The sequence below is a fragment of the Lytechinus pictus genome, unplaced genomic scaffold (genome assembly GCF_037042905.1).
Source record: "Lytechinus pictus isolate F3 Inbred unplaced genomic scaffold, Lp3.0 scaffold_20, whole genome shotgun sequence".
In the NCBI taxonomy this organism is placed as follows: Eukaryota; Metazoa; Echinodermata; class Echinoidea; order Temnopleuroida; family Toxopneustidae; genus Lytechinus; species Lytechinus pictus.
In genome coordinates, this window is record NW_026974141.1 from 4,987,959 (window position 1) to 5,008,813 (window position 20,855).

The 20,855-nt window shown below is 35.1% G+C and overlaps 3 protein-coding genes across 3 annotated transcripts; all 3 read right to left on the reverse strand.

Moving 5' to 3' along the window:
* Nucleotides 1–5,040: 5,040 nt before the first annotated feature.
* LOC135157937 (galanin receptor 2a-like) lies at nucleotides 5,041–6,169 on the reverse strand. Its single transcript, XM_064115142.1, has one exon. It carries the CDS (start codon nucleotides 6,103–6,105, stop codon nucleotides 5,041–5,043), a length of 1,065 nt encoding a protein of 354 aa, XP_063971212.1. The 5' UTR covers nucleotides 6,106–6,169.
* Nucleotides 6,170–9,637: 3,468 nt separating this feature from the next.
* LOC129282843 (galanin receptor 2a-like) lies at nucleotides 9,638–10,842 on the reverse strand. Its single transcript, XM_054918701.2, has one exon. It carries the CDS (start codon nucleotides 10,688–10,690, stop codon nucleotides 9,638–9,640), a length of 1,053 nt encoding a protein of 350 aa, XP_054774676.2. The 5' UTR covers nucleotides 10,691–10,842.
* Nucleotides 10,843–19,819: 8,977 nt separating this feature from the next.
* LOC135157938 (galanin receptor 2b-like) lies at nucleotides 19,820–20,809 on the reverse strand. Its single transcript, XM_064115143.1, has one exon. It carries the CDS (start codon nucleotides 20,807–20,809, stop codon nucleotides 19,820–19,822), a length of 990 nt encoding a protein of 329 aa, XP_063971213.1.
* Nucleotides 20,810–20,855: the final 46 nt, after the last annotated feature.

Sequence of the window (20,855 nt, forward strand, 5' to 3'; positions counted from 1 at the left end):
ATGGTATGAAGGAAAATAATATTGACGAAAATTAATGTTTCATTTTCTTACGTACACGTTAGGTACATGTCGTGCATGTGCTAATGACAAGCCTTCCCCAAACCAGCAATAAGTCGCCAGGGACGTTTCTCTGTAAATAGGCAAAATAGTGATTAGGTCTTCGAAAAAAAAATGCTTATTATGCTTAATGCTGTCAGAATTCGAATTTGTAAAGTTGAGATACAGTAAAGCGTTGGCATCATTTTTTTAATGTGCAGATTGCTTGGAAGTTTAATCAAGCTAACACTGTGCATGCTGCGTGCACAAATTCTGATGCTTGATTGAGAACTTTAAAAAACAAACTTAAAACCTTTTTTCTCCTTTATTTTTTGAAGCTTACGCTGAATTCTATAAACATTTAATCAAGTATTTGTGAGGGTTGCCATTGATCGATTTTGACAAGTTATGGATCATTTTAAAGCTTATAATGAAAAATTCAAAATTTAGTTCGGGCAACTAATTGTTGGTTTTGGGGTAGCTGCTCTTGTCACATTACTTAATTAAATTTTCAGTTTATTCATGGAGATTAAAAGGACGGAGTACCATTAAACTCTGAGGCCCGTATTCTGATAGCAGGTTTAACTTAAACTCAGGTTTAAAGTTGTGGTTTAAGTATGGGAAGCCAAAAGTATCAAAATTTTTATTAAGTTGTATGTTTCTTATGTTTACTGTGCTCTTTCCTGATTCATCGATGGTGAAGACAATCATCTATTTATACTTCTTACACAATTATAAATGATTTGAGAGCCAAATGATCTGAAGTATAATAACTCTACTGTTATAGATTTATGTAACAATTGGCTTTCCATACTTAAACCATAACTTTAAACCTGAGTTTAAGTTAAACCTGCTATCAGAATACGGGCCTTAGACTCAAAGACTTACTGGCCAATTAGTCACTATTCACTCCCTCCGGCCGGTCAATATCATTAGATGAATCGCTCACTTTTACTTACAGGGGAAATATAAAATACTTAAAGGTTGCATTACATCTAGAAATGTGATTTCAAATAACTCGAGATGCCGCATATGACCCCAACTACGACACATAACATCACAAATGAATAAAATGCAATGAATTGAAAAGTGCAGGATACATGAAGACTTCTTTAATTCACAAAAAAAGATTCACAATATCCATTATCATGGTGGTTATAAGTTATGCAAAGTGCCCGTTTCCAAAAAGTGCAAAGCGAATTATAGCACACTATCAAACAAACATAAATGTGTAATAGGCATATATATATGGTGAAGAAATATTACATGCTATTTATTAAAACGTTGAATGACCGGGCGTTACCCCAAGGCCATCCTTTACCCTTCTTATTGGCCTTGTATATTTTCTGTGCCTTTTTAATCATTTGTACTGTAATATGTGCCTTATATTAAATACAGTTGCCTTGCCGTAGAACATCGGATTTAAAGGCCCGAACGACGTACCTCATCAAACTATATAGCTTGATAACATTAAAATATTACACATATTCAATTACTGATATATTAAAACTTTCAAAGGAACGTAATGTTGATGATTAAGGAATGTAATATCTAGAAACTAAAAAGAAATTAATAATAGATAGAGAAAAATAAGTATATACACGAACGTACAGCGCGTATCAATAAAAAATACACTTTTTAAAAGTTCCCTTTATCAAACCAAAAATACATCATGGGGATATTTTTTTCACATATATTAATTCTTAGACCTTTGGCCTCATCTACCAGGTGAAAGTATAATGTTATGACACAATCTTACGCTAGAGTGAGCACTGTCTATTTGTATAAAGCTCGCAGTAATGATGATGCTCACGCTGTGTCAATGGGAAAAGGCAAAAATCGAGTGACCGTAATTCGGGTAAAGAGACAAACTGTACACCAATTTTTATAAATTAAGAATAGCACAAATATATAACTTTATAGAAATATTTCAAAGCGAGAATTTTTTTTTTGATACGCACTGCATAATGATGATAAAACTATTAATGATATTATTGTTATTATTAATACTATTATCATTATTGATTATAATATAATGATAATGGTAATAATAATAACACATTCTAAAAATTAAGTGCTACTTTAGCACTTACAAGCATAGCTGGTATATATACAGCGCGTCCGACAAAAAAGGAAACCCGTATTCATAGATAGATTTGACAACTATCAAATATGCTTTTGTTATAAATTTCATACTTTTGGTAAGAGTAGGATCTCATCTCTAATTTGAGACCAACAGCATGGGAAATTATTCACGCATGGCAAATTACAAACAACAAATATCGAGGATTATCAGAAACAATTTGCGCAGAAACTCACGTATTAATGTGAACCACCACTCATTTTAGGGATCAGGGAGAGAAACTTTACAAATGATACAAACGAATAAATGCTAATGAGCCATCGTCAAAAAGCACTGTGGTGGTATCATGAACCAATCTTGCCCAATTTTTTTTCTGCGCAATCTTATTTTGACATTAAAATTCCAAACTCGTCTTGCTCACTAATGCGTTAGATGTTCGTCTCATATTAGATATCAGAATGTAGAGGAATAATAGAATTTTATGATGATGTAAATGAAATATCAAAATTAATTCGCCTTTGAAGAAAAAGGAGATGTGGGAATCCCGGTTTTTCTTTCTTTCTGGGACGCACTGTATAGTGAGTGCACTTTGGAATTCTTGTTTTCTAGATCAAATTTAAATCATATATATATCTTGAAGGGATGCTAACATTCAATTCAATTGTAAATATGTACTTTTTACAAATAATTCTAGTAGAATACAGACAGTGACTATATGCATTAATATATTGATATATTAATATATTCATTTAATATACATAATTTTCAATCTAAATAATCATACCGGAAATGTACATACATCAATTCATAACTCAAGAAATATCAATACAAGCAATCAAATAATCATTATAATAGCCTTGAGTGTGATTGCTAACGCTTTTCATAAAAATAGTTGTATGCCGTTGATACTTTTTCATTCATAAGAGAAGTGTATTCACATTCAAATCAAAGGTTACGCATTAATCATAATCATTTAAATCATGAATATACAGCAATAGTCATAATAATTAAAAAACAGATGTAACTAAAAAAAAAATTAATTAACTCTTTACTATTCCTTAGGAAACTCATATTTTACTTCGATCGTCTTTATCAAAAAAAAATATTGTTTTCGTTTTGTTTCTCATAAACACATGTTTAAAAATAGAACCACTTCTTCCTATTTCTGTCTTGTTCCCGTCCATAATGACCTTATACATGGACCACAAAACAAACGTTACAAACAAATCATTTATTTACAAACAAATCATTTATTCATTTGGCGTCAGTTTCTATTTCTGTAATTGCTTGACGGGTATACACTGTAACGGTGAAAAATGCTCGCAATGTAATATCAATATACTTTTTTTTTCAAGATCCGCAATATCTTATTTTACATTTATAGTGTGGACACAAATCGTCTCTTGTTAAATTTCAAAATGTTACATCTTGGTTGGTAAGATATTGTGCAATTGCATTTTTGTTAATTAATCATTTCTAACCCCTATTACAGCCTACAAAATGCACATTTATGAGTGTGTTATGGCGATGAAGCGCAATCGGGGTATCCGAAATGCCTGCATCGTCAATAACATCGCAAATGTAAAAATGTGCATTTTATTATTATTATTGTATTTTTTTTACATGAAATTGGTCGGCAGTATTAACTTATGGTGGAAGTGCTGTTCGAATCCCTCCAAATTTTCGAGGATCGCAAGGGTGAAGAGGTGGCACCTGCTTTCTATTTAGACATCGCAGTAAGCGCCGCCAGTAAGCCTTTCCATTTAAAAAAAAACCCGCAGATTTCAAAGTGCGTATCAGTCTCTAAGCTCTATGTTAAAAAATGCACCCAAAATGCAAATTTCACAATAAATGCAATGCTGCACGACTGGGAGGTTGCGTAGAATAAAAGCATGAACACGTGACTTGCATATGCACTCACTATTAGCTACATACACTGGAACTCGTTTTATAAAGGACGTTTATTTTATTTGTAAACATCGGCAAACTACTAAGCGTGTCGTATTTTGACGACAAAATACATCAATACTTCTACTTCTTCGTCGTCTCCTGCCCCTACTACTACTATTACTACTTCACTGTAAAAAGAAGCTGTTTAAACTTTCAAGCACATCGTTTAAGCCTGTCACATTAACAATTGTTTAAAGTTTCAAACAAGTTGTTCAAACTTTTAAAACAATTGTTTTTAAAAGTTTAGACAACTTGTTTTAATTGTTTTTAAGGTTTAAACAACTTTTTTAAACTTTAAACAATAGTTGTTAGAGAAACAGGCTTAAATAACATGCTTGAAAGTCTAAGCGGCGTTTTTACAGTTTACTTCTACTGCAACTACTGCTACTTCATAAATAAATTCATGTAATCTGGTTTAGTATATGAATTTACGTGTCTTTAATTTCAATAAAGTTTGTTGAAAAGATTTTTGTTTAAGTTTCAACAAGAATGTTGAAGGTTTGAAGCAATAGATCATAAAAATATGACATTGTTTTGCTTTGAATTGAACAAAACATGGGCCCGTCTTACAAAGAGTTGTGATGATCCGACCAACCACAACTATGGAAAGCCAGCAACGTCAACATCTAAAATGCATATTTTGTTCAGAATATTTTCTAGATATAATGTGTATTCATACATTCATGGTTTTCTTGAAAATTCTAAATTAAGTGGACTTCTCTTTGCTAACAAACGACAGTGTGCAAATATCCTGTACAAAAAAATATGACATTATTGGATTTGAGATTGATCGAATCAATCGTAACTCTTTGTAAGACGGAGCCCTGAACTTCTTCTACTTCTACTACTACTACTACTACTATTAATCCCCGTACCACTATAATTCTAGTATTATTATAACTACTACTTGTGACTAATTAAACGAGGGCTGGATGAAGGTGTATGCCCCTTCTTATCTTTAGCTGATGAATTTAAAGAGACACCGTTTCACTTGTCTGATTTCGAGCTTTTGATATTGTTTGTACCGCTTCAGTGTTGCTCTTTATTTTACCCTTGCAGAAGACCTTTCTTAGACCTTTCTGAAACCAGCGGTATTGAAAAGAATAAATGAAGGGATTTATCCACATGTTTCCAAAACCAAGAAATACGGAAATCTTATAGAGCAAGCTGTTCAAATCAACACCTCCACCGCAGCAGCTGAAGATGAAGAATAATATCATATTCGTAGACCAACATAAAATGAAAAACGCCGAAACAATTAGCAGTGTCTTTATGGTGTTGATTCTCGCTCTGCTTCGATAATCGGTGATGCGCGGTTGCTGGTTTGCGGCTTTTGAACTTGCGGCCTTGTTCCCGCTTCGCGTAGAACGATTGAAAGCGCGCATTCCATCATTTCGAAGCCGAATGAAGATCGCTGTGTACACGAAAACCATCGCAAAAACAGGCAATATGAATTCCAGAGATATGGCGGCTGGTTGAAAGATGTTCTTGAAAGCAGGGTTGGAGAAGAATGATAATATGCAGTCGTTACCATCAAAGGATGCAAAATACCCCGACGAGAGCTGAAAAAGAAACCCTATTGCCCAAGGGAACAATGCGATGAATTTGAGGAGCCTATAGTTGGTATGTTGTCTGAAACGGATAGGGTAAAATACGGCACAAAAACGTTCCAGTGTCATCAGGACCAGATTCAGAGAACTAGCTACGATAAGTGACCAGAACGGGTACCTACTATACCAGTAACGGCAGATAAACGTAGCCAGACCTGGTCGATCTTTTGGCAGTGATGGCAGTGGTAGAACATAGGTAGCGATTAGGATAACCGACGTACATAGATCGATCAGGGATTGGTTGGCGATGAAGAGATTTGTGACACTCTGGAGATCATCGACTCTGGCAATAACAAGGAGCACGAGCCCATTGCCAATGATTCCAAATACGCCAAATAAGACATACACAATTGTGGTTGAGAGGTAGCTGAGCGGCCTGAGCCCTTCAGACGTTGAAACTGTACTAGAAACGCTTAAGTTATTCATACTTCAGACCAGACACCAGACACATTTATAGATTACCTGATGATATTCACCTTAGAAAATTAGTTGATTATTTTTCCAGAAAAAAGGTGCCGACAGGAGTAAACAACTAAATTCCAAGATAGTTTTATATTACTCCTTCGTATCGAATCGGGCATTAATAAAATAGGGTAAAATATATTGATGTATTCATCTCAGCAATGTCACATCATTATTCTTTCCACTTCCACATGTTTAGATTGATCCTTTTTAATTAATTAAACCACATGAAAATTGAATAATACAATTGTCCTCTTAATTGAAAATTGTTCAGCGTGACAAGCGTCGTTACGTCGAAGTAAAATTTACCTTGTACGGAAAGCACTTTATATAGCCCCATCGAAAATAGGAGACAGAAATTAGGTATAGTGTGTGTGTGTGTATGTGTGTGTGTGAGAGAGAGAGAGAAAGAGAGGGTGGGAGGGGAGGATTAACGATTCTACACAGTGTATAGCAGTACATCCGCTAGCATTTATTACCAGGTGGGTGTTTCATGTAGATGTTCGTAAGTTAAGAGCGACTTTAAGAACGACTGGTGATCCTTTCTAGTGGTGAATGGTATACATCAAAATGTTCATTGACGATCGTTTAGCGCATAAGAAAGGATCAACGGTCGTTCTTAAAGTCGCTCTTAACTTACGAAAAGCTATATGAAGATGGCCCCTGAACTGTCATGGTGAAAACGAAAGCGTTTGTATGAATATCAAATAAAAGTGAGCTTCATTCATGTGGACTTGCAGTGAAATTTGTATGAAAAGTAGAGTCATCAGGCCTGCTTCAATGATGAGCTGATAGATAATTCAATACATATTCGTTAAAGATTGGCATGTTCAAATTACATTTCATCAATATCTGCCCTTATGCACTTCCTGTTCGATCTTTGTGTATTTGTTTATTCCACTGAACTGACGTCTGCCATTCATCTCTGTGTTTCATTTAAAAAGGGAGTTTTCGTAAACGTGATGGGGACTACAACATAGAAATTTTATTGTCGAAAGCCATCATGACCAAACGGCCTTTGTAAAATCGGTGAATGAAAAAAACAGTGTCGTCCTGGACACTGGACAAGCTACTTATTTTTCGTCAGCTCCGAATCATATGACGATCTGTTGTCTCGGTTCCCAGATCTTCGACAAAGGCTGCTTTGTCATAAGGGCTTAGTTTCGACAATAGGTTCTTACATTGAAGTATTGCCCCGCGCGTTGTGGGCCAAATTTGTATTGTTTTCACATGAAGAAAGGGGAAAAAAGGAAGAAGGGGGGGGGGGGGGGAATGAGGACATTATTCAACGTAAGAACTTAACATAATATAGAGGTTTTCTAATAAGTGCTAAAAGAAGGCTCGGATTTTTTTCTTCAGTGGACCATATCTCATAAGATTTGGACGAGTTGTATAAAATAAATGCTAGTTTGCGATTATGAATTTACACAATATGGTTCATTAATTTTTGTATCATTCTGATTTGGAGTCCCATTAGCATTTTATAATAGGTAAAAAGATTGATGAATTCAATGATTATACAATGACACATGATAATGCCTCACATAATCTATCATAAGTTGAAACTAGTAAAGATTTAGGAGTGATTGTCGACGCAAAGCTTAGTTTTGACCAGCACTTTCTGTCAAAGATAATTAAAGCCAATAGGCTAATGAATCTAATTAGGAGAACATTAATTTTGTTTATCTTCACAAGGAAAACTTCTTACTCCTATACAAAGCATTGGTTAGACCTCATTTGGAGTATGCTCATGCAGTACGGAGTCCATACTTAAAGAAACATATTCAAGCACTAGAAAATGTACAAAGAAGGGCCACTAAGTTGGTACCTGAAGTCAAGAACCTTCCATATGAACAAAGATTGATTCAACTAAAACTTCCTACATTAGCATATCGCCGTGCGCGAGGAGATATGATCGAAACATAGTTATTTCACAGGTATGACCAAGAGGTATATAGTGCCAGATTTGGGTCAGGTGCATGGGCCTACTGGAGGTCATGATAAAAAATTGTACATTCCGAGGTCAGTAACTGAGAAACGTAAGAATTATTTTTACACAAGAATGAGGAAACATTGGAATAGCCTAAGTAATGAATTAGTAAATGCACCCAGTGTCCACAGCTTCGAGAATGGACTGGATAAGTATTAGAGATGTGAACCTGTGAAGTACAAGTTTGACGCTGACCCACCAGGACATGATCCGGCCAACCTAAAGAGGAGACAGAATTTGGAGCTGAATATAGTCTTAGACTACATTCAGAAGCATCCATAGGTATCCATAGGTAGGTAGGTAAAATAGATGCTTGTTTGTGTTTATGAATTTACACAATATGGCTCGTTAATTTTTGCATAATTCTCATTTGGAGTCCCATTATCATTTTTTGTGGGACACGCTGTAGAAACTATAAATTTATGCAAAAATCTAGAACAATAATGATGATGATGATAATAATAGTAATAATGATAATAATGATAATGACAATAATAATAATAATAATAATGATAATAATAATAATTGTGATATGATTAAACAACAGCGCTTAATGCAATATTTCTAAGCGCTCCATATACACGGAGTAATACTCCGACTTTAGCTCGGCTATACCTTGATCAGGCGTTCGAGCATTCAACAAAATTCCTTCCTACCGGCTACCTATTTACTGCACCTGGGTGGAGAGTGGCAGAGGTTGAAAAGGGCCTTGCCGGAGGAGGCAAGTAGCGGATGTTACTTGAACCACGACCTTGTCATACTTGTGGTTCAAAGTCCGGAGACTTATTCACTGACTGAGCCACAAAACCTCCACATTAGATCAAGTCCATATTGTGCGAGTGTTCCATATGCGTGGCATTATTCAACTTGGCTCATTATTTTGTTCCCACTTTTTCTTCCTTGTTTGTACAGATTTTCTCGATATTTCCCCACGATTATATTTTTCATTTATTTGTTTATTTTTATTTATTTTCAGTTTTATTTAATCAGGGTGGCCTCATCATTTAACAAACTGCTGTCCTTGAGGACCCTGAAATAAAAATCAATATGTACAATATTTACAAAGAATGAATACAAATGAAATTGGCATACACTAAAACAACAGATATATAAGAAACATTTATCGATGTACTACTACTATTGCAACGTCAGCATAATTTGATATCTGGTTTACTTCATTATGATACGGCTTTTAAAAAGATTAACGAAGTTTTTGAACCTTTTTTAACACAAATGTTAAACGTTTGAAGCAATACATATTAGAAATTTAACATTTTTTTTTTGTCAAACAAAACCTGATCACTTTATAATAGTAAAACGGTTTGTTTAAATCGTTTGAACTTTAAACTGCTATTACAACTACTGCAGTAACACTATTACTTCTATTACCAATATTACTACAGTTACTACTAGTCTTACCACTGCAAGTATTGTTATATCTACTACTTCATGTACTCGTGACAAGGTGAAGGAGGGCTGAATAAAGATGAATGCCCCTTTATCAATTTAAATAGAAACCGTTTCACTTGTCTGATTCCGAGCCTTGGAAATTGTTTGTACCGCTTCAGTTTTGCTCTTTCTGTTACCTTTGCAGAAGACCTTTCTTAGACCTTTCTGAAACCAGCGGTATTGAAAAGAATAAATGAAGGGATTTATCCACATGTTTCCAAAACCAAGAATCACGGAAATCTTATAGAGCAAGCTGTTCAAGTCCACGCCCGCTCCACAGCAATTGAAGATGAAGAGTAAGACCATATTCGTAGACCAACATACAATAAAGAATACCGAAACCATTAGTAGGGTCTTTATGATATTTCTTCTTGCTCTGCTCCGGTAATCGGCGATGCGCGGTTGTTGGCTTGCGATTTTTGAATTGGGCTTCTTCTCGCCTCGCGTAGAATGATTGAATGCGCGCATACTATCGTTGCGAAGCCGAATGAAGATCCCTGTGTACACGACAACCATAACAACGACAGGCAATATGAATTCCAGAGTAACGGCTACAGGTTGAAAGACGTTCTTGAAAGCAGGATGAGAAAAGAATGATTGTATGCAGTCGTTACCATCAAAGAAGGTAAAATACCCCGACGAGAGCTGGAATAAAAACCCTATAGCCCATGGGAGGAATGCGATGAACTTGAGGAGCTTATAGTTGGTATGTTGTCTGAAACGGATGGGGTAAAATACGGCACAAAAACGTTCCAGTGTCATCAAGACCAGGTTCAGAGAACTAGCTACGATAAGTGACCAGAACGGGTACCTACTATACCAGTAACGGCAGATAAACGTAGCCAGACCTGGTCGATCTTTTGGCAGTGATGGTAGTGGTAGAACATAGTTAGCGATTAGGATAACCGACGTACACAGATCGATCAGGGATTGGTTGGCGATGAAGAGATTTGTGATACTCTGGAGATCACCGACTCTGGCAATAACAAGGAGTACGAGCCCATTGCCAATGATTCCAAATACGCCAAACAGGACATACACAATTGTGGTTGAGAGGTAGCTGAGCCCTTCAGACGTCGAAACTGTACTTGGAACGCTGGAGTTATTCATACTTGAAAGATGTACTAGACACGGTTATATCAATCTCCTGATAATAATAATTCACGTTAGAAAATGAGTTGTTTATTTTTACAAGAAAAGAAATGTCAGGGGTAAATAACGGAATTACAAGATGGCTTTATATATGTTACTCCTTTCTATCGCTTCCATGGCATCCGGCATAGCTAGTTATAGAGGAATGTCACATCATCACTTTTCCACTTCCACATGTTTAGAGTGATACTGCATACTTAACTGAGCAACAGATAGACATTCGATGCATTAATCAGGTGTTCATCTTCTTAATTGATAAATGGTCAGCGTGAATGCGTCGTTACGTCGAAGTATACGTCGAAGTAAAATTTACGTTCTACGGAAAGCACTTTATATAGCCTCATCAAAAATGGGAGACAAAAATTAAGTACAGTGAGAGAGAGAGAGGGGGGGGGGGGTGGATGTAACAATTCTAGACTGTGTATAGCCGTCCATCCGCTAGCTATCACAAACAGATTTGTCATGGTGAGTATGCAAGCTGTCGTATGAAAGGCAATTATAGTAAACTTCATTTGCATGGACTTGCAGTGAAAGGTTTATGAAAGCAGAGTCAGCTTTGACTAACTGATATATTACCGCCCTTTCACACGTTAAACAAAATCGTCATGTGAATGATGATTCCAGTGAAAAATAAGGCTAATGACGAATATCTAGCACGTGTGAAACCAAACTAGAACATGATTAGCAACAGAAACACTAATTACAGTCACGATTATTATAGCAATCATTAAAATGGTGATACAAAATTATGTGTGAAAAGGCCCCTAGGCATTACCTATATTATTGATATTCCTTTAAAAGCCGCCCATGATAATGGTTAATCTTTCTATATATTGGCATGTCCAAGGGACTTTTCACACGTGAATCCTGAATCATCATTGTAATGATCATTGCTATTGTAATCGTGACTGTGATTAGCGTTCGAGATTCTAATCATAATAATAATAATAATAATAGACAGTTCTTGTATAGCGCATAACACATTATAAATAACGTCTCTATGCGCTTCCAAAGGACTTGGATATTATTACCCTGGCTTTAGCCCCGCAGCCTTTTACAGCGCTGGGGCGTTTCAAGGAATAAATTCCTGCCAGGTACCCATTCACCTCACCTGGGTTGAGTGCAGCACAATGTGGATAAATTTCTTGCTGAAGGAAACTACGCAATGGCTGGGATTTGAACACACGACCCTCTGTTTCAAAGTCCGAAGACTAATCCACTGGGCCACAACGCCCCACATCATGTTCTAGTATGGTGTCACACGTGCTAAATTAGCCTTATTTTTCACTGGAATCATCATTCAAATTACGATATTTTTACCATGTGAAAGGGCAGTATATTAAATTATCAATATTTGCTACCACTCCCTGTTTCATGTTTGTGTATTTTTTTATTCCGCTGATTGACGCAGGCAAAATTCGCATTTCATTTAACAAAAGGAAATAGTAGCAACACAAATTCCAAATGACCGTTGGAAAAAACCCGGACTGATGCTTTAATCAGTTTATTGATAATTAAATTGGGTCTCAAACGATATAAACTACAATACAGAAATTTACCACGGTGAATTTGATTCGGCAATACTCGTTTTGATCAGCCGCAACGCTGTAACAAAATGTAGGCTGACGTTCAGTAACAGCGCCCTGGCGATTTGTATTATTAGTTTTATTATTGTTGTTGTTATTGTTGTTGGTATTATCATTATTATTATTATAAATAAGTAAATAAACCAGTGCTTAGATTCAGTCTTTATTATCATTATCATTTAATGAGATTATTACCATGGAACTTAGCTTTGATTTGTTGCCCTTTGGATTGATAACTCTATTAGTGTTCGGAATCAAGCCAAGGCGTTTAAATGCAACAAACTTTACTTTCTATGATTTACCAAGTTGACAAAAGATTGTGCAACTTAAGTACTTAAAGTATCAATTAGTTATAAGTACAATAATAGAATGACTCGTGTGCTGCTTATGATTTTTTTTCCTGGCGATGAACTATTAATTGCTTTAGATGATCGTAGACACGTGACTTTGGTGGTCATCTCTCCTGTTCTTGCAGAATACTTTTCTCAGACCTTTCTGAAACCAACGATATTGGAATGAGTAGATAAATGGATTGATCCACATATTTCCAAAGCCCATAAATACAGATATCTGGTACAGCACGCTATTAAGCTCGATCCCTACCACACAACAAACCAAAGCAAAAGCAAAACCGTTATTCAAAGACCAGCATATCAGGAAAAGGAACGAGGCGGTTAACAATTTTTTTTAATGGTGTTATTTGTTGCTCGACTTCGATAATCTCCAACCTTCTCAATTCTGATAATGGGCCTGGGGTTTATTTCTTTATGATTACTGCGTCCAGAAACCTCACCATTAAGGAATCTACGCATCTGATGCGTAAACAACGACCTTTACCAATACTGGAAATACAAACTCTAAAAAAAAAAGCTCCAGCCGCAAAGGTTCTCATGAAGATGGTTCCCATAATGACACGTATAGCACAAACCGATTGTCTTCGACGAAAGAATATAACAGGACAAAAGAATGGAAAAGGAAACCAATGGCCCATGGGAGTACTTAAGCATCGAGTGTTAGTATGGCTGCGATATCTGTTGGAAAGGAAAATGGTGCAAAAACGTTCCAGTGCCATCAGGACTAGATTCAATGAACTGACAACTATGAGGGGCCAAAATAATTACTTGGTGCACCAGATGCGGCAGAGGAACTCAGAGAGGATTTGTTGATCAGATGGTACAGACTAGTGAGGGAAAACGAAGCTTGCGATAAGAACGATCGAGGATGAGAAGTCGATTAAGGATAGGTTGGCAATGAAAAGATTGGTGACACCACGAATATTTTCGACTTGGGCGATGACCATGAGAACGAGTGCTTTGCCGGCGACACCGAAGATACCGAAAACAGAATAGACAATAACAGAAGATAGATAGATGGCTTGATCCTGAAGACGTCGCAGGCTGTGTGCCGTTTTCCATTGTGTAGTAAGCCTGAAAAAATGCCAACAGCAGATACTTAAAGAGTTAAGAATGCATATGTTTTGAAGGATTTCTTTATCTGTTTCTGCAGAAGTCCTTTTAAAGCATTCCAGTGAACCTTGCTCTTCATTGTGGCAACAATCACATGCGAGGTATCCTTTATACTTTTTATAGTATTTCGTCTTTCACATGTCCACCTTTTACATTTATGCACATGTAAACAGTCTCCTTCGGTCCCTTGCAATTATGATCAGAGAGTGTAAACCTACAGATGCCGTGATAGAAGCAAGCCAAGTGAGGCTAAAAGTGTTTCACCATTCATGCGAATATAACGACGAAAACATAAGCAAAACAATCAACGGACACGGTTTTCAATAAAAGACTTTAATAACAAAATAAACCTTTTATTAAAATTAGCGAAACTTTATGCCATAACTTTCTTATTTTACATCTAATTTTGATGAATGTTTCAGTGTTATGCTTGTTTAATCTTTCCCTGTTGATTCAAATCAACATTTTTTCTGGAATGGACTCGACCTTTAAAGCCTTCTAATTAATAAAAAGCTTTACTAAAAATCTCTTTAAAAGGCTTTTAACAAAATCCTTAAACTCTAAGCCTTTGATTTAAATAAATAGGCTTTGATTTGAACAAAGGTCTTTTATTTAAGCCTCTTATTAAACCGTTCTATTGAAGCCTTTTATAAAATATTTTTCATTGAAAGTCTTTTAAGGTTAAGTCTATCCCCCCAAAAAATGTTGTTTTGAATCCAATATAGAGAAATTGAACAAGCATAACAATGAAAATGTCTTTAAAATGATGTAAAATAAGAAAGTTATGACATTTTAAAGTTTGGCTTATTTTTTTTTCTTCAAAAAACAGTATAATGTTATACTTATGCACTACTCAGGGCCATACAAATCGAGAGAGTCAATGATGTCCCTCATGCACTATTTATTGATTTTTTTTATTGTTTGAATTATATATATATTTCAATTTTTACAGATTCGACTAAAAGGACCAACATAACTGAACCATAACATGTTGAAATAATTGTAATATCACATGTTCAGTGGGAATAAATCCTTGCTTGACATGACAATGAGGAAAAATTTGAATTTTTCATATTTCATATGATAAAATACAATAGAAAGCGGGTAACGTAATCAGTCCCCTAATTTGCATACCGACCATAATGTGGATAACTCTTTTGTGAAATTAAGCAAAACTTAAAAATGTCATAACATTCTTTACCCGATTTTGATTTTTAAAATTCAGTGTTAGCGTGGTTGAATTTTTCTTTCTTTATAAATCCAAATAAACTTTTTGTTGGGGTGGACTTGTCTTTTAATAAACCTTTTATCAATGCTTTTTTGATAAAAGGCTTTTAATAAACATTTGATTGGTGAAGCAATAGCTATATTTATATATATATCAATAACAACACATATATATATATATATGTATATATTAATAACAACTGAGGGTGTTTCACAAAGATTTAAGTATGCTGACGCGTGCATGATATTAAACGCGCTTATTGACCAATACGCAGTAGTGCGCCTCCTCTTGGCATGATCTGACCAATGCAGTAATGCCTTTATAATGCACGCGACTCGGCCTTTAAGTGCGACTCTAAGTCATACTTAAATCTTTGTGAAACACCCCCAGTTATTATTAATATATAGATATATATATACATATAGTGTGAAAGAAATGGATGAAGAGAACAATGGTAGGCGTAGCTTAAATCAAGGTTTCCCAGAGCTATCTACCCTTTGGAAAAATTGGTGATGCCGAAAAAATGTCTCTGCCGGGAATCGAACCCGGGCCCCCAGCTCTGAACGCCGGCGCCTTAACCACTAGACCACAGAGACGGGTTTAGTGGCTAGGGCGACCCCGATCCGATTGACCGTCAGATAGACAGATTTTCGACACTATACCAATTATAATTTCCTTTGTCGGGTGAAGGTGGGTTTTGAACAATGACAAGCATATATATATATATATATATGTTGTTATTAATAAATATATAGCTATTGTTCGAAATCATTGTACGAATACCCATGTTCAAATTTGTGACTATGCTATCATCCTTCTTAGAATAAAAGTAAGTTTAATATCTAGTCGTATTGACGTCATAGCAGTCGTACGATTGGCTACGATTTGAACCTTATTTGGCCTTTACTCCAAAATAAAGGCTTACAATCTTACAAAATGTTATATTAGTATTCTTGTAATTAATTTTAAACTCAAATAAAATGACATGTTCCATTCACATTTTCAGAAAATGAGTAAAATGCAATTTGTTCCAAAATCAGATCGCAAACAGTCGTAAGGTGAGCAGTGGCCTTTAGTCATACTTAAATCTTTGTGAAACACCCCCTGGTTTATTAAAATTCCGTAGAAATAAAATCACCATGGCAACGCGTCTTTAGATGCGTCTTTTTCAGTGCGCTTCTTCTTCAGCGCATTGATTTCTTTGAAAGGTGAGCTTCACAAGCTGTATGCCCATGAACAGACGTGTTTTTCACTAATGTTTCTGAAACGGATTTTGAATTCTCTTTTTTTTTGTCACACCATTGGCACTGACGAAGAATGTGACTACCTTTCATTTTTTAGAGCAACGCTTCCTTCAAAATCTACAATTTTATTTCTGCGCCATTTTACTAAACCAATCGTGATCATGTTATTCCCTATAATGCAGCAGGCTTTTGTATACGATCAAGGAGAGGCAATTTCAAGAGTGTTTCACGAAAAGCTTTTAGGCATCTGCATTTCATCGGTAATAGATAAGCCGGGAGAAGGCCGAATGACTTAGCACATTTTACATGTATTTTATTCTTTGAAACAAGTGCTTCATATATACATCAATTCATGTCAATAAATTATGTAATAATATTTTTTTTTAATCACGTATGAACAAAACATTTGGCAATTAAGGCAAGATGCTAATCGAGGTTAGCCCCAAATAATGTCATTATCATAGTTTAAACAATTGTTTATAAAACTAAATCACAATATTGTACATCAAATACAATACTTATTCTACGTATTCCTGATACAGACAATTTTAATTTTTAGTGAAAGTATTTACACTATTTCAAGGCAAAAATATCTTCATTTTTCACAAAAATCTTTATACAGAAATTATTTGTTTTCATGCAGTATATACCAGACCAAGTTAACTATTATCTTCCAGTAGCATTAGTTTTAACGATTTGCTAAATATCTTGTGACTGGGGGTATATCAAATATTACTTGGCAGATTATTCCATTAAGTAGGACCAAAAAATGAAATTGATTGTTTTCCCAAATTGGTGGATTTTTTTTCACGAATCATATTCCGCTTTTCTCTATTTCTTGTATAGCAAGGATGGTCTATGAATGAAAAATAATCAATAAAACTATGCTGCAATCGATTATTAATTAAATCGTGCATAAATATTCCTATCAAATATTGGTATTGTTTAAAAATATCGAGAATATTTAGATCATAAAATAAAGGAATATAGTGATAAGTATAATGGTTGAACGTCATTATTTTAGCTATTTTTTTAAAGTAATAATATAGGGTTCAGGGTTGTTTTACACGTCCCAAACTTCACCATATGTGATATGTGGTAAAATAAATGAGTTGTATAACATAACTACGATTCTGTTTGTTACATATACTTTGTTTTCGTAACATTGATTTCAAATTGTTGGCATTGCACCACGCTTTTATATTCTTTAAATTGACACCAATTTCTGATAAATCAATATGTCGTTCATCGCAATTGAAAGTAATAATAAATTCGTGTAATCCGTAAAAAGCCAGACATTGAAATAATTTGATGAGTTTATCAGATCGTTTATACAACAACGACAAACTTGGACCTAAAATTGATCCTTGTGGAATACCGCATGAAATCGACCTGTATTTGGAATTTACACCATTATAATAATTTTTTTTCATGTTTCCTAAATAATCATTAAACCACTCTACTTGCCACGAATGCCATAGTGTTCTAGTTTCTTATAGAGAATAAAATGTTTAATCGTATCAAAAACTTAAGCAAAATCTATGAATATTCCTACTGTCATCTTTCCTTCATCAGTATATCTTGTAATTTGATTAATCAGAGTTATCAGAGAAAGTGTCGTAATGTATCAATTTCTAAAACCATATTGGTGTTTATAGAATATTTCATTTTTTTCTATGAAACGTGCATTAACTAGTTTTTTTTTCTTTCTTCAAATAATTTGCTAATCGCGGGTAAAACCGATATTGGTCTATAACTTCCAGGTAAGTCTTTATCTCCATTTTTGAAAACTGGTATAACCTCTACGACTTTTAATTTATCTGGAAAATGCCTATGGTAAATGAAAATTTGAATAGATGAGAAAGAGGTTTGCACATACAATCCATAGCATATATCAACAGTCGAACTGATATGCCATCATAACCACTTGCTTTAGATTGATCAAGTGTTTATGACATTTCTTTAACTTCTGAACTTGTTATTTGCAGGAAGAAAAATGTTTGACTAATGTATGGACCCATGAACTCTCGGTAATCACATATTCGAGCCACTATTTTTGTTCATTGATATAACCCCAAATTTTATTTGAATCTTTTCTTTTCCTGCTTGAAACTTATGTTCATAATGCAAAGAAAACTTGTGGTAATATCAATGAACTTTCATCTTCATATACTTTTCAAATTTGCGATTCAAAGATCTCACATTCACATGCGAAATTGAGCCTGCATGACTGAGAAGAGGCTTTTGTCGAGGAAAAAGTTTCACTTCACCCCGGTTGAGTGCAGCACAATGTGGATATTTTTTTTTAAGGAAAACATACCTTTGCTAGGAATCGAACCCACTTTTCTCAGAATGAAAGACGAGAGCCGTAACCACTAGATCACGACGCCCTCACAAATAAGCACATCGGGCACCGTGAAAATTGACATGGATTTGGACCACAATGTCCATATGCTGGATTTATATCATCTGGATTCTTTAGGATTTTTGATATTGTTTCGAAGGATCTCAAGTGAATGTATTGCAGTGTAAAACATCTTGCACAAAACAAAACTTTTGGTTTTCTGTATTTGAAAGTAAAATTAAAAACATGTGTATGAAATATCAAAATAATTATTTGGCAGATATTTAAAAATATAGGTTAAATAAAATGCAAACGAATCACTCATTTAATCAAATTATAAACTCTATCAAATGATATCCCACAGTTGTGGCTATTTTACTCTTAAGTGGGTAAAAATAATATATTTGGGGGCCATTTTGGACTTTTGCAAATTGGAAAACTTTCTATCTGGATTTGTGAGGACTTTTATCATGGTCTTCTGTGGACCTCAAAGAAATTCACTGCAGTAGAATATAATTCTATTGCAATTTCTTCCCAGTTAAAAGTTAAAATGACTGGACTATAGGATTAAATCTAGGTTTAACATATTATAGGAAAATGAAACACATAAAACAAGATAGATTGTGCAAAAACAGAAAAATCAAAGAAACATATAAACTAAAGTTTGAGAAAAATTGAATGAATTATAAAAAAGTTATATGATCATTTGAAGTTTAGATCTTTATTGTTATGTAGATCCTCCTATTGGCAATACAACAAAGATGTGTGATGTCACATTTGAACAGCCCATTACTGTTCTATACATTTCATTTAAAATGCCTCTTTTATCACATCTATCAGAATATCATGTATTCTTTCTATAGGGCATGTAATACATATTTTCAAAGAATACACTAAGGATACAGAGTTTGTATCACCCCAAGAAAGAGCAAAAATATATATTTTGTTGGTATTTTATAGTACTAGTCCATCAAAGGGAAAGTTGTTCACATGTGACATCACAACTATTTGTCGCACTGCCAATAAGAGGATGTCCATAGCATTAGTGATCGCAATATTCAAATTGTCATAACTTTCTCATTATTTGCCCGATTTTTCTCAAATGTGCTTTGATATTATTTTTTGATTTTTCTGTTTCTACAAAAGCTAACTTGTTCAAAAGGTTCCATTCCCCTTTAATCATGACCAATGCAAGTATTACTAGTTTTTATTTCTATTATTATGGTTTATTTTTTGTAGTTCCTGACACTGTTTCAATCGCTTGACTTTGGATACCTCTTCTGTTTTTACAGAACAGTTTTTTCAGACCCTTCTGAAACCAATGGTATTGGAATGAATAAATGATAGGATTGATGCACATATTTCCGAATCCCATGAATACAGATATACGATATAGGATACCATTTGGATCAACGTTACCACCCCAAGATATCAAAGCAAAAACTACAACTTGATTTAAAAACCAACATATGATGAAAAATATTGAGACAAACATCATTGTTTTAATTATGTTTTTGGTGGCGCGATTGCGATAATCCACAACTTTCTTGCTTCGGGAAAGAGGATCCAACTTCACCTCACTTCGTTGACAGGAATGGGAAAGCCGTACTGCTATAGATGAGTAAACGATGATAATGACTATCAACGGTAGTAGGAATTCCAAGAACACAGCCATGGAACCAAAAACTTTGAAAAACACGGGTTCCCAGTATGACCAGTAAAGGACACACTGGTTATCCTCTAGAATTGTATAACACACAACGGCAAGCTGGAACAGAAAGCCAATCATCCAGGGAAGAACTGCTACGAACTTCAGACGTCGAGTGTTAGTGTAGCTGCGATACCTCATGGGAAGAGTCATCAGGACAAGATTCAAGGAACTGGCAACTATGAGGGACCAAAAGAAGTACTTGGTGTACCAGAATCGGCAGAGGAATTCAGCTAGGATTGGCTGGTCTGATGGCAAATGCGGTAGAGGCACGACGAAGTTTGCGATAAGAACGATCGAGGATGAGAAGTCGATTACAGATTGGTTGGCAATGAAAAGATTGGTAACACCACGAAGATTTTCGACTTGGGCGATGACAAGGAGAACGAGTCCATTGCCGACGATACCGAAGATGCCGAATACAGTGTAGATGATGCTAGTGGATAGATCTCTCGATCCTGGAATTGCGGAAGTTGCCAAGAGTTCTGTACTGTTGTCCATGGTGAATATCCCAAGCTTGCAGAATAATGCCGATTGAGATTAGATA